Source organism: Apus apus, chromosome 3, assembly GCF_020740795.1.
Source record: "Apus apus isolate bApuApu2 chromosome 3, bApuApu2.pri.cur, whole genome shotgun sequence".
Lineage (NCBI taxonomy): Eukaryota > Metazoa > Chordata > Aves > Apodiformes > Apodidae > Apus > Apus apus.
The window spans coordinates 63,316,793-63,330,073 of NC_067284.1; the positions used below are offsets into that span (position 1 = coordinate 63,316,793).

General features: G+C 40.1%; 1 protein-coding gene across 4 annotated transcripts in view; it reads right to left on the reverse strand.

The window, feature by feature from the left end:
- Nucleotides 1–13,281, reverse strand: part of DISP1 (dispatched RND transporter family member 1) — a 92,261-nt gene that overhangs the window by 26,988 nt on the left and 51,992 nt on the right. For 2 of the 4 annotated variants that reach the window (XM_051615211.1, XM_051615208.1), the window contains exon 2: nucleotides 4,635–5,171. In XM_051615211.1, the coding sequence (XP_051471171.1) occupies nucleotides 4,635–5,140 (506 nt within the window). In that variant the 5' untranslated portion in view covers nucleotides 5,141–5,171. Of the gene's footprint in view, nucleotides 1–4,634; nucleotides 5,172–12,094; nucleotides 12,133–12,504; nucleotides 12,552–13,281 lie in introns of those variants that run through there. The other 2 variants (XM_051615209.1, XM_051615210.1) reach the window with 2 other exon arrangements.

Below are 13,281 nucleotides of genomic sequence, written 5' to 3' on the forward strand. Positions count from 1 at the left end.
AGATCTCCTGTTTAAAGTATTAATTGAAGTGTAAGTATGTCTGCAATACTGTTTGAACTGTGTGGCATGGAACTCTCTGAGATACAGCAGAACCCAGAATCCCAGAACGGTCACATAAATCTGCAATGCCAAAACAGTTCAAATGAAGGCTTAAATCTAACTGAGAGGAAGACATACGGTAAGCCTGAAGATACTAATGCTTTACCAGTTTCCTGACTCTGAAGTACTATGGTTTTTGTCTTGCTTAGAATATAAATTGGTCTACCAAGCGAACACTTTGAATCCAGCAATTCAAACAAACTAAGCTTGAGGAGCTAAAACGTCCAGCCTAGGCTGATGGGGGATGAAGAGTGATTTACATATGTGCCAGTCTTTCATCTTAGCCAAACTAATGTTTCTGTGAGGCTTTAAACTGATTTCATTTTTGCACTGTAGGCTTGAAACAGCTGCATGATCGCACCGAGATCATCCCACACGTCCTTTTATCCTGTCTTTTTTACCCGAGAGAATTCAGATGCTTTTCAGAACAATTCTCTTTACTTTAGCAAAAAGCATTAACAGTATAGTCTCCAGATGTAAATAATGGTAGGTGATATAAAGCAGGTCTACACTGAGTATAGAGTACCTGTATGAATCAATTTGTTCAATATTGCAGAAGTGCAAGTACTACACACACTGGCAGTCTGGAGCAGTTTCCCTGTGAGTGAACCACTGGTTCTTTTGCAGCTCCCTGATTTCTACTTCCCCCCACCTCTTTTTGTAAGATCATCGACCCAAGTTTTCTAAACTGGCAGAGATTCCAAAGGGGTTGGCATCAAGATTAGCAAGGATACAGGTAGCTTTTAACTGGTGTTTTCCCATTAAAAAGTTCATATACAAGTCAGAGAAGGAATCCACTTGCATATCAGAGACAACATCCACACACAGTACTGTAACCCCACACTTTCCACAACCCTGAGACCACTTACTGAATGATGTCTGCACATTCTTTCTCTTCTGCTCCTATTTACACACATATATTCCTTCCTATATAAATAACAGATTTTGAGGGATACCAGGAACAACCTTAAGATTTTCCTGGTTTTACATTTCTTTACTGTAGTTTTTAGTTCTGCCAGAATATGCAACTCTTCATTATTTATTTTCTCTCCTTTCATTACACTAACCATGCCCCTGGGCTGCATGGTTTTACTCTTTCCTATTGATTCCTAACTTGCTGCTTCCAGCTGTCAAGCACCAGTCTTCCTGCTTCTTCCACTTCTTAAATTAACAGTTTTACTTGGTTCCTCTTCCTCATTTCTACTGTCTGCTTGCTGAAGGTTGCAGATGATTACAAAAACAGATAGCAGCAAAGGAGGGGCAAGAACTACCCACCTTCCCACTGGCTCTAAGCCCAAACAGGTTTCTTGAGACATGTAAGTGCATTCAGTCTAAAAGGGTTACTTCAAGAAGAGCTCTCCAATGAGTCAGGGTGGAAAAAAAATCTCCCAATAGTACCTAAGGGGAAGGACTAATCATACCATGCTCCAAACAGGTAAGTTTAGAAACCATTCATTTCTATGCAAATCAAATCCCCAGAGAATTGCATTCAGATATGGAGAGATGGCTGGAATTTCCCAGGGAGTGTTTGTGCCATCAAGGTATTATGCCCACTAAAAAGAAAGATATAAACATGTTGGAATGAAATACATCTTAAATATGTTCACAACACAAAAAACTTCGCTCAAGATGGTCCAACTTTCAAAAAATACCTAAAAATCATGAGCATCATTACAACCAGCAGCTGACCTATTGTACCTAATTTTACAATAGATATTTGGCCACCAATCACTCTGCAAACCACTAAAAATATTTTATTTTATGCTACAAGCCTTTTCCACCAATATAAAAAAATCACCAGTTGCCTAGACGTTTAAGTTACAGTGTATAGATGATATTTCCAAGTAATTTAGTTTAAGCTTCAAAGCTGAATACCCAACAAAACTTCAGATCAAGACAGCCTCAAGAGGACAAGTGTGGCATTGTTTCCATCTGTCTTCTTTATATGCTCCAATCTGCAGTCATATACCAGAACCACATTCCTTTAATATTAGGTCACTGACAAACATTAAGCCTTGGGCTTCAAAACCTGTCATGCTGAAACAATTGCTTACCTGCCCAGAGCTGTAAGCATCAGCAATACAGTTCGCAAAGCGTGTTTGCCCCCCTCTATCTATCTAATGTTTTACCCCCCCTTAAACTTACTAGAAAAATATCTGAATGCAATTTTTAACCTACAAAAAACCAAAATGAAAGCTAGTTTGAACACACACTGAATTTAATTAATGTATCATATGAAAGCCTGCATTTTTAATAACCCTGTAAAAACATGTATATTTTAAAGCTGGATGATTTCCAATAGCCTTGTAAGAAAAGCATCTGCAGAAAAAGCTATTGTGCAGATTATAGGCTCAAAATATAGTAAGATTAGGGTGTGGAACTGAGATAATGTAAAAATATCACTTAAATAAGTGTTACTCTTCTGCTTAAGAGAAAGCTATTTGAGCATGTAAAAAATGAATACACATTTATTCACCTCTTTAGCATTGTAAAGGAATTACCAATGAGACAGTTTGCTTCTTCCTGAGTATGTGTTCATCCAGCTGCAAGGTTGCATCCAGTTGCTCCTTGTTTTTACCACCTATATACTGTAACATCTAGACATACCTTGTAGAATATTCAGAGAGAAAAGAAGTCTTTGGTTCCATGCTAATAACACAAGTGATATGCATTGACATACGCATTAACTATTAATGCAGTCACAGCCAGTTTAAGGAGTTTAAAAAGCATTAGAAGTCCAGCTTTCCCAACACAGCATGTGACCTGAGTCCTATTTACCACATGTTTAGAGCTAAAAGAACAGGTAACAGCAACCCAGAAGCTAGGTGGCTTTTAGAAGATGGACTCACTTAATTTGTAACCTACAAGGCATATTGCAAGTGCAACTGAATCTTCTTGCTGAGAAAATTCAGTTGCGTTAGCTCAAATGAAATCCAGAAATGAAACCGTAACCACTTAGTAGGGGTAGAGTATGCTAATACATATAGTGGAGTTAATAAGTACAGGTGCTTTAAAGGTCAAATTGTATCCTTATTTTGACTGCTAGCAGTAAAACAAACATTTATCATAAATCATTATAAATAATTTACATACATTTACGTACAAATATACACCATAGGGAGGAAGCGCAAGAATCAAGAAACCTTTGTAGCTCGAGATCTAAATCAGAACAGTTCAAACACAGTCTTCGTATTTGTGAAGTGCTATGGAAAAAATTATTTTACCATATCTGGAAGAACTTTCTACTGTTCTTTTTTTCTAGACTAAGAAAAGAAACACAGACTGTGGATCACATTTGTTCCCCTCCTCAAGACTATGGAATACAGATGAAGTTTAACAGTCCTGCCGCATGTGAGAGAGAAAAGCAGTGAAACTAGTGCACCCATTTTGACAGTTTGAAAAGTATGACTGACTGATTCTGTAATGGCTCAACCTCTGGCATACCTCTGCATATAAAACTACATTGAAGTTTTAATCTTTACCCAACATCTAAAGAAGTATAGGGTGGAAAAAGCATTCCTGATTGTAAGCAGCTCCAACAACTAAGATTTTTTCCATTTGTAAAAGGAATAACTGGCAGGGGAAAGGCAATTTGCACTTCGTATTATTATCCTTATTTTCATCTTTTACCTTAAGGAAAAAAGCTTTATTCACTTTTTTTTTCCACATTACATATTTGTCCTAGTCTGATATTCTCAGAAGTTTAAAATTAGTTCATGCATTTCACCCAGACAAAATCATTATAACTAACTGAGAAATACCTGTAGTTTTTGAGCAAGGATGCAGATGTTGGAAAGCAGGGAGAAGGGTAGCTTTTACTACCCCAGTGCAAATTCATCCAGTTTGGCTCAATGGCAACTCAAAATAAGCAACCTTGCAAAAAAAGCTATGAAGTGTCTTACTGCAGTGGAGAATTTGATTTTCACAAATTGCCTCTTGGTCTGACTAAATTTGCCCTGGATCAGCAGGCTGTAGAAGATTTTCTTTGTGGTTGTTGTTGACTTCTGTCACTGGAACTCCAAAGCTAACAGATATAAAGAGGCAAGTTTGTTTGAAGTGAAGGACAGGAAGTATCACAACTTGGAACAATGCAAAATTTTTCAGCCCAAGTACACCTCTGAAGTTTAACAGACAAATACACTGAAAAGACATGGGGGCAACTCACTGAATCAGCTGACCTGACCAAAAGACACTTACAGATAGAATTGTTGAAAGCATTTTTCAATGCACTTTTTAGAGGAGGTATGGATTTTTATTAGACTATGCAGACATACCAGTTCTTTCAGTGTTTTCTTAGCTATCTCTGTACTGGTTTGTTTCATACACTACGTCTTGTAAACGAGTTCCCTGACTTGGTTTCTTCAAAAAAAACCCAAAACCCAACAATGCTAATGCATCAAAGGTTACCTTGTAAAAACACTTTGGAAGAAATTTGGCTCATCTTCCTTTTTGTTCTTGTGCTTTTGTAAGAAAACGCAACAGTTATGAAAAAGCTTACCCATAATGAGAACTAACAAATAATGCAATCTGCTTACCTTATCCTGGCTATATGTTGCTGCACCGGCTGATGCTGAAAATGGTCAGGCCACTGATGGTGAAGGCAGAAAGATGGGGAGGGCTGAAGACAGCAGGCAGGCTGATATATGGGGGCGTGTTTTTGGCAAATAGATGCAGAATACTCAGTATGTGGCGGCATGCAGCACGAAGTCATAGGAGATGGTGCTGAGCTGCCAACCACCGAATGACATTCTTGTTTGTTATTATGGCTACTTAAAGAATGGTGGTATGGACAAGGGTGGCAGCATTGCGACAACATCTGCTGAGTTCTTTGGTTGTCTAAAGGCAGAAAGGATGGTTTGATTGTACCATTAAGCTGCAGGCAGCCATTTGGACTTGCTTTTGTTCTTGGTGTTTCCTTGGATGGGAGTTGCTGGACTGCAACATCTTCATCTCTAGCTGCAATGATACCTGGGCCAGTAGCAGTAGACAAGATGCTGCCATTGCTCAGAACCACAGAGTCACTGACATTGCTCATAGCCATGCTCCAACTTCTTGATGGATACACGATATTCCTGGAGAAACAAATAAAGCAAAGGTTAGAAAGCTGCAGTGTTTTCAGATGCTCAGGAATAACATTAGATCAAAATGAGTAAAGCTCCTCTCTCATCTTTCACAACACAGGAGAACAGAAAGAAGTCACACACACACTGTTAGGAATGTTTCGTTTTGAAGAACCTTCACTCGTTCAACAGAAAGTTGAGTGAAATTAAATGCTCAATGATTAAACCAAAATGTAAGTAGAATGAATAGACATTGGACAGTCTCCCTATCACAGCTAAGAAATGGACTTAGTATAAGCCACTACTTATGAGACAGTATAAACTGTGTAACCACCACACCTTGCATTGCAATTTGCTCTTCTGCTTTGAAAACCAACAGTAGACAGAAACACACAGTAGAGACTTGTTTAATAATCTTGAATGTGCTGATTTCAGTAACTTACTTTCCTATCTCAAATTTCTACTGAAAATGAGGCATATTTGTATTTTTAAGACATTGTTTTTAAATGTCTGATTTAAATAAAGCAAGCCACTTTGGCAGACATCTGTCAAAATTTCGGGATGACAGCCTAGGTCTTCAGTAGAAGCTCAAAATGAACTGCTACAAATACTAAAAATATACCCTGGAGGTGTTTAAAAGAAATTTAGATAAAGGGGGCATGGTTTAGTGGTGGAATTGGCAATGTTGGGTGGATGGTTGGACTCAGTGGTCTTTTCCAACCTAAATTACTCTGCTTCTAACACGGAACACAACCACATGCTTTTCCCAAGCTTAAAATAAAAGGTAACTCCAGGACTCTAATTACTGCTGATTGAGAAGCTCATGCTTCTGAGTGACACATATTCCAAAGGCAGCTAAGAAATGCATTGTGCTGTAAAGAAAGGATATTAAAGACTTTATTCTAAAGTAGTCTTTTACAAGCAAAATGTAAGTAAGTGAAAACTGTTAACACTGGAAAGGTGACTGAGGAGCTTAGCTCAAAACAAAAACTTATCTGAGGCACCCATTGCAGCCAATTTCCCCATGTTAGCTATAATAAGGTTTTAATAAGCTTTGAAAATAAATTGGAGATGAGTATTTTGATAAATAACACAACAGATCAGATATCACACTTGGATAAGAATTTGTTTCCCAAGTTACACGGGGAAGAGGGAGGAGGAAAGAGAATAAGGAAGTAAGGAAACTAATAATATACTATTTAGAAGAATAAATCAACACTTACTTAAACAGAATAAGTTAATTACAACTGCTTTGGCAATCTTAATGTTGCCATTTTGATACTAAATTTAATCAACAACATTCCAAGTCCAAATTGCAAGGCTTGCATCACAGATAGTGAACTTTGCAGAAAGACACAACATACAGATTAAGACAGATAAGCAAGGAAGTTTCTAACTCCTTTTCCTCCCTGATACCTTTGCTGAGTGCTCAGAGAGCTAAATCTGACCAGCCAGCTGAGCTATTTAACTGCCTGAATGCTAATTCTGAGAAGAAAGTGCTTTGCAGAGTGGAATGCTAGCCCCTGCAGCCCCCCCGCACAGCACCTCCCCTAGACATAGCTAAATCCTTCACTTCTGAAACGAAAATTAATCCTCTGCTATTTGCTCTAGATCATGTGCAGAGCCAGATGCCCTGGGAAGTCGCTTTCATTTAGATAACTGCTCAGAACAGGAGAATATGCTGCTCAAAGAGCATATTTTTTCCAGCTTCCAATTCCACACATTCCTGCCGGGTACCCCCTCCCCTGGCCCAGGTGAGCCAAACCCATGGAGGACTCTCTGCTGAATACAGAGAGTAAATTCAAGTGGCTGACTAAACTTCGTTTCAGGCTGAAGAGATATATACCCATGATGTGAAATACTGCTGTGTTTGAACAGTCTGGGTTTCTCTCGCACCAGAGGCAGCTTCAAAGCCTGCTGAAGTGGACAGAGCAAGGGCTGGACGTCAAGGCAGACAGAGCTCCTCTGGAGTTGTCTGGCAGCATTTTAGGAATTTCTGGCTGCTTATTTTCACATTCACTCATGTAAGAGAAAGGCTGAATCGTGACATTGTTGTGTTTGTTTCTAACTTAGTTTGACACATCCTTATCATCATCTGAAACTGCTGTACACTGATCAAAGTTACTGTTCTGCTGACTATTACTGTAGCTGGAAATAAAGTATGGAGATACTGCAAATATCTAGCCCTTAAGTAAGGCAGAGGCACCATCGTTTTGCTTTAAACCCAGGACATTTGCAGCATGCAGCAATTGAGATAACAGGACGTAACTTTTAGTAGCTGTTTCAAATCAGTTTACAAAGGAAAACACGCATTTAGGCACAAAGCACACGTGCCAGACAGAGATGTGAGCTAACTCACACCCGCGGAAGCATGGCAATCCCAGCACAGACACACAGGCTTGGGACCTTCCTCATGAACGCTGACACAGGAATTACAGCCCAGCATCCTCCATTTAATATGATCAAAGATAATTTATTTTTTTCCAACAGATGTAATATTTACCTGCATGCCTTTCAGTTTAAACACAATCTTCATAAAGACTCTTTAGAAACCAGTAAATTCAAAGAAAAGCCAAAAAATACGTACCACAGTACCACAACACTGGATTCTGCCTTTGTTCTCATTGGAACAAGCTATTCATTAACTACTTCAATCTATAAAAAATTTAATAGATCAAGCTGATTCTTTCTTTCTTCCTAAGCCTTGAGAAACTGAGATTTGTCCATTTTCACAGTCTTTGAGCAAGGCAACAGAAGCACCTGCTTACTTTGAAGCTCCTTCAATGCCATACTCAAGTAACAAGAGGACTTTGCATGCTTCAGGTAGCCAACTGATAAAGTATTTTATTCAATCACAGATAAGAGGAACCAGGACTCAAAACAGTTATCCAGAACATGAGCTGGGCTCTGTTTTTTCATTTGGATGGGTACCTTTTTTTTAGATAAATGTAAGATACTTGATGTCAACTGACAAGCCAGATGTTATCCAAGTTTTGTTTCACTCATATTTGAGAGTATGAAAATTTATGTACGGTGGTACTTAATTTGTGTCACAGTCTATATAAGCAACTGCAACTCCACTGACAACAAAACTTCACTTCAAGCTATCGTAGCAAGATACGTTCTTACAAGAATTATCTCTATATATGTTGTCTCCCCTGCCACAATGGCAGTGGCTGGGAACTTACTATGCGATGTAATGGCAAGGAAACAGTTATCTGATAATCTCTCCTTTAAAGGATGCACAAACCGACAAGTTAAATGCAACAAGTAAAAGCACAGTAAGATTTTAACATCATATGGACTTGGGAAAACAAAGAACCTGTCCATCATGAAAAAAATCTAAACAGTAATTTTTAAAAATACAGTCTTTGACACTTCTGAATTCCTTCAATGCTGAAAGTTTATTTTTATCGAACTCCCCAGAATGCTTTAGGACTTAGTATTCTCCAACCGAGTAGATTTTTTCAGACCAATTAAAATTTATACCTGAAGGTTTTAAAGCAACAGACAGGTATTCTGAATAATGAGGTTGTAAATAATACAAGTTTTAATATAGATAGCCCTACTTAACCGAAGTTTAAAGGCCATTTTTAAAAGTGTTAACCTACATGTTCAATACATCACATGTAGGTATCTGCCTCTCTAGCTGGACGCACAATATTTTAAACATTAATATCTACTTAGAAATTATGCGAGCTGGATCACTAAGGAAAGAAAACCAGAATTATCTTTAGTTACTGCATGCTTGGTAACAGTAACCACTAAGAAAGCACTTCAGCCATGCAGTTCAAAACTACAACTTGGAAGAGTGTCATATCTGGAAAGCACCACAATCTGCAGAGGCAACATTATTTAGTAACAGTTTTATGGAGTAATTCCTCTATTATTTGTGGAGCTAACAATGAACACATCTCACCCAGCAGACATTTGCCATCTGCATTGCAAGCCCTTCAGGACATAAAATAAAGCTGTACCACACAAACTATGTAGGATTTGGTGTTCCCTAACTAGCATGTCCTTTTTAGACTTGGATTAAGTTCACCTGTTCCTTTGGCTGCAACTGAAAGAATTTTTCTTTGCTTCAAAGTTTCTTGGGGTTTTGTTTTTTTGTTGTTGCTTTTAGAAAAAGACAGACTTAAAAAAACATTAGTTCAACAAATCCCATCTGGACTCATAATGCCTGCAATTGAGAATGAACGAAGTGCAAATTCAAGAGGGAATGATGTAGTAGAAATTTAGTATAACCTAGCATATTAGTACAGACAACTTATAGATCTTTAGAAGAAAACAGAAAACAGCTAAGTGTTGAGGGTTATTTTAACCACATAAGGAAAAAAACAAAAAACCCACAACCCCAAAAATCTGTACCTTGCAGTGGGATAAGCTAGTTATAAGACTTCAATTTAAGGTAGGACAAAACTCAAATTTAAAAGTTATCTAAAGCCTTTCAGCTGTAGTCAGCACTGTGCCACTCAGCCAGCTGAACCAGTCCAGATTTTCTGGATCTCGCATACCTGTCAGCTACAAAGCCTCACAGTTCTGAAATGAAGATGACATCTGAAATAAGGAACACTTAACAATTACCAGTGCTACCTATCAAGTCTCCTTCCAGATGAAGTACTGTAACCGACTCAATAGTCCCTTAATATACTGAAGTTTCTTAACATGGCACATGGGTTGTATGGTCTCATTCTGTAAACTCTGCTAAATCCCCTCCTGACTTGGTTTGCTGTGCCAGCCAGCACACAGCCACTCTTAGGGAGGGTTCTCTCCTCCTTCACATGAGCAAAATTCTTTGCATCTTTGCTTTTTCTCAGTGTTCACAGGAGTAACAGGTGGTGCCTGGTGTTTGATCCTGGGTTTTATGGGAGACATCTAGTTATCTATCATTGCAATGGTCTTTAGCAAGTCAAGCAGCTTTTCAATGTTTTATGGTTGTTGATCTCCATTTTGGCTCTCAGCGAAACATTTTTCAAATTCTCTAGCTCTTACTCCTATGTGTTCATATGTGGTGCTTGGTTTCTCTCAATACCCTGATTCTTGCTTTGCCATTTCAGCTGTTAACCACTAGGGCTTCCATAAAAAGCTTTTACTATACAAAATAAGGTGCTTACTTAGAACAAGCCTCCCCTGTCCTTTCCACTTTTTTTAAAGTATATATTAGAAGTATATATTTCATCTTCAAGTAGATTCTCTAATTCTTACTTTATTAGCACATTAGTTGAGGTGACTTACTAATGCAACAGTTTCACTTTGAAGATTGGTACAATGTAGCTCCTATTTTTGAGAAGTGCAATTATGGTCAGTTTATTTTCTGCACAGTCTATAAATCAGCATTTTCTGTTAATGTCTCCCTGTTAACAAGCAGATTTTTAGCAATCAAAATACTTATACCACACAGTAGTAGTCAGAAGACAACTATGAAGCAGAAGACATTTTCAGAAGGGAAATTTCTCCTCCTCCATTTTGTAGCAAGGATTTCAAGAGCCAGCCTAGCCCTTCTATCCCTCTCCACAGCCGGAGAAGATGATAAGCTGCCCCATCTTGAACCTGAAACACCACGAGTTCATTTCCCACGGCGCAGGCTGGCTGAGGAATTGCAATTCCTGTGACAGGGAGTTTCCAGATGTCACCGCGCCGGGATCATAGCTCATGCTACAATGGGCAGCAGCAGTGTTGCCAGGCTGGCACACAAATGGACCCACCAGCCACAGCTGTGGAGTGAGTGAGCTAGAAAAGATTGCTAGGGGTGGAAAAGAAAGTATTCTCCAGAACTTCAGAAATAGATTTTGCTTTGCCTTTAAGCTAAAGTTACTTCTCCCAGCACGAACAGTAATCAAGATCATTTGCAGGGCTTTGACTAAAGAAATCAACTGCAGTGCTTTAACTACAAAGTGTTTTTAAAGTCAGAATTCACAATAAATGTAATTAAGCTATAGGTAGAAACAACAAGAAGCCCTGCAAATTCGCCTCCAAAAGTTTTAGGTAATCTTAACGTTTTATTAAAAAAAATAACTTAAGTATATATACATATGGGAAATAGGAAAAGCAGCGTCTTGGGAAAACCCCAAAAAACTTAAAACACTCAAAATTTTGGAGAGAGATACAGCTGCAAACAAAAATTACTGTAACACAACATATTACTTCAAGAAAAAAATGTACATAGTTCTGGAAAGCAGGTATACTTTGGCACAGTTTAAGACCATGGAAACTGTTAAAAACAACCCCAAATATTGACTACAACTTCAACACTGTCATCGCACAATTTTGTTTGCACAACTTACTGACTTCCATTACCATATGAAAGATATTTAAATTTTTGTAATTGCACAGTTTTAATTCTTCTTCAAAAGAGGGGCAAAAAACATAGTATGTCCCTTTCTGGATGTAAAAGGCATTACTTGAATTGAAAGTTCCACAGGTTTTTAACTTCCTCATGCTGTGGGATTAACATTTCAATTATTACAGCTGTAAAGGGACACAAAAGCAATACTCTTTAGGACACAGCTCCAGCTATGCTATGAGATTACCCTGGCTGTATTATGTAAAAGGTTAAGAAACCATCTGTTTAGAAGCAGATTTTTTTTTTCCCTGTCCAAATTTAAAGACTGTGTTTGAACATCTCTAAAGAATCTGTTAGTAATAACAGCATTCAGCATTTTTTCTTCTTATTTGAATAGCAGCACTAAGCTAATTTTACAAATACTGAATACTACACAAGCAAAACACTCGGCGAGTACACCAGGGCACGTGAAGTAGGTATACACCAGCAGTCACACCTATTTGGTAAGCACAGAGTATTTTTTGCATTTAGCTACAAAAATCCAAAGCAAAAGTTTTACACCAGCAGTCCCACCAGCATTTTCTCTGAAAGCTAAACACGCTAAAACTGATTCCCCTCCCAGCCCTCCTGCTCCATTTCCCAAGTGTACCTTTTTCTTACATCTCCCGTTAACGGAGCCGCGCTGTGAAGGTCAAACGCCCAGGCGCGGAGGCCACTTCTAGCGCATCTGCTGAAACAGCTGTACCTCGCGTCCGGGGTGCAGTCGGGGCAGAGATGTTGTTTTTCTTCCCCACCCAGCGCTTCAGCGTCAGAAGGCTCCTGTGCGAAGCTCTCCAGAACTTCTACCCCGCTGCAGTCTTTTACAAGCCCAGAAGCCTACTCGCATTACAGAGTGGCATTTCTGTGTAAGTAAACTAAAGGTACCTAACAGCCTTAGTTAAACCTCTATCCTCACTCCTCCTGAATGCCTGAACTGTTCCAGCTGTAACCTAAGATACGCTAAGGGAATACACGGCCAGGTTTGGAGCAATCCAGCATTACACACCCCTTAATACTCACCAGACCCGAGACGGAGGAGGCGGTAGCCCTCTCTTCCTCCAGGTATGCCCCGCAATGCCAGCAATGCCCCGAGCGGAGAGCGCCGGGCCCGACCCGGCCCGCCCCAGCCGCTGCTGCGGGGCTCCGGGCAGCCGGGCCCGCCCCTCCCGCCAGCAGGTCCTGCTGCCGGCTCCTCCCTGCTGCTGCTGCTGCTGCTGCTGCTGCTGCAGCTGCTGCTGCTGCTGCTGCGGGAACCCGGCGGCCGCTCCCCGCCCTCGGTTCCAGCCCCACTTGGGGCTGGTTGGGTTCAGGCGGACCCGCAGGCGAGAGCCGCGCTCTGCTGCCTGGTCCGCCCGCGCCCCCGGGGCGGAGGGACCCGAGCGAGCCCCGGCACCTGCGTCCGGGGAGGACGTGCAAGGGACATCACCTTCCCACCAGCATTTCCGAAATGGAAAGAGCTGCGGAAGGCGGGACGCTGAAACCAGGGCACCGAGTGTCCTTTGGAGTGATTCTCAATCTCACTTTAGTCCTCATTAGCTCCCGGCAGTAGGTCTTGTCCCCCCAGCCCCAAGGCTCTTACTTAATCGTTTGGTTGTCAGGCAGGTCTTAGAAAATATCTCCATGTAGCTACTGATCTCTGACACTTCCAACACCAACAAAAAAAATGATTTAGGAAATCAGAGCTTTTCCCCAGAAAGATCTTAAAGTATTTGTACCTCAAATGCCTTTTCTTGACCTTCCTTCACACCTGAGCACTTGAGGACCTGGTATTCCACAAGTGAACATCTCCACTATGCC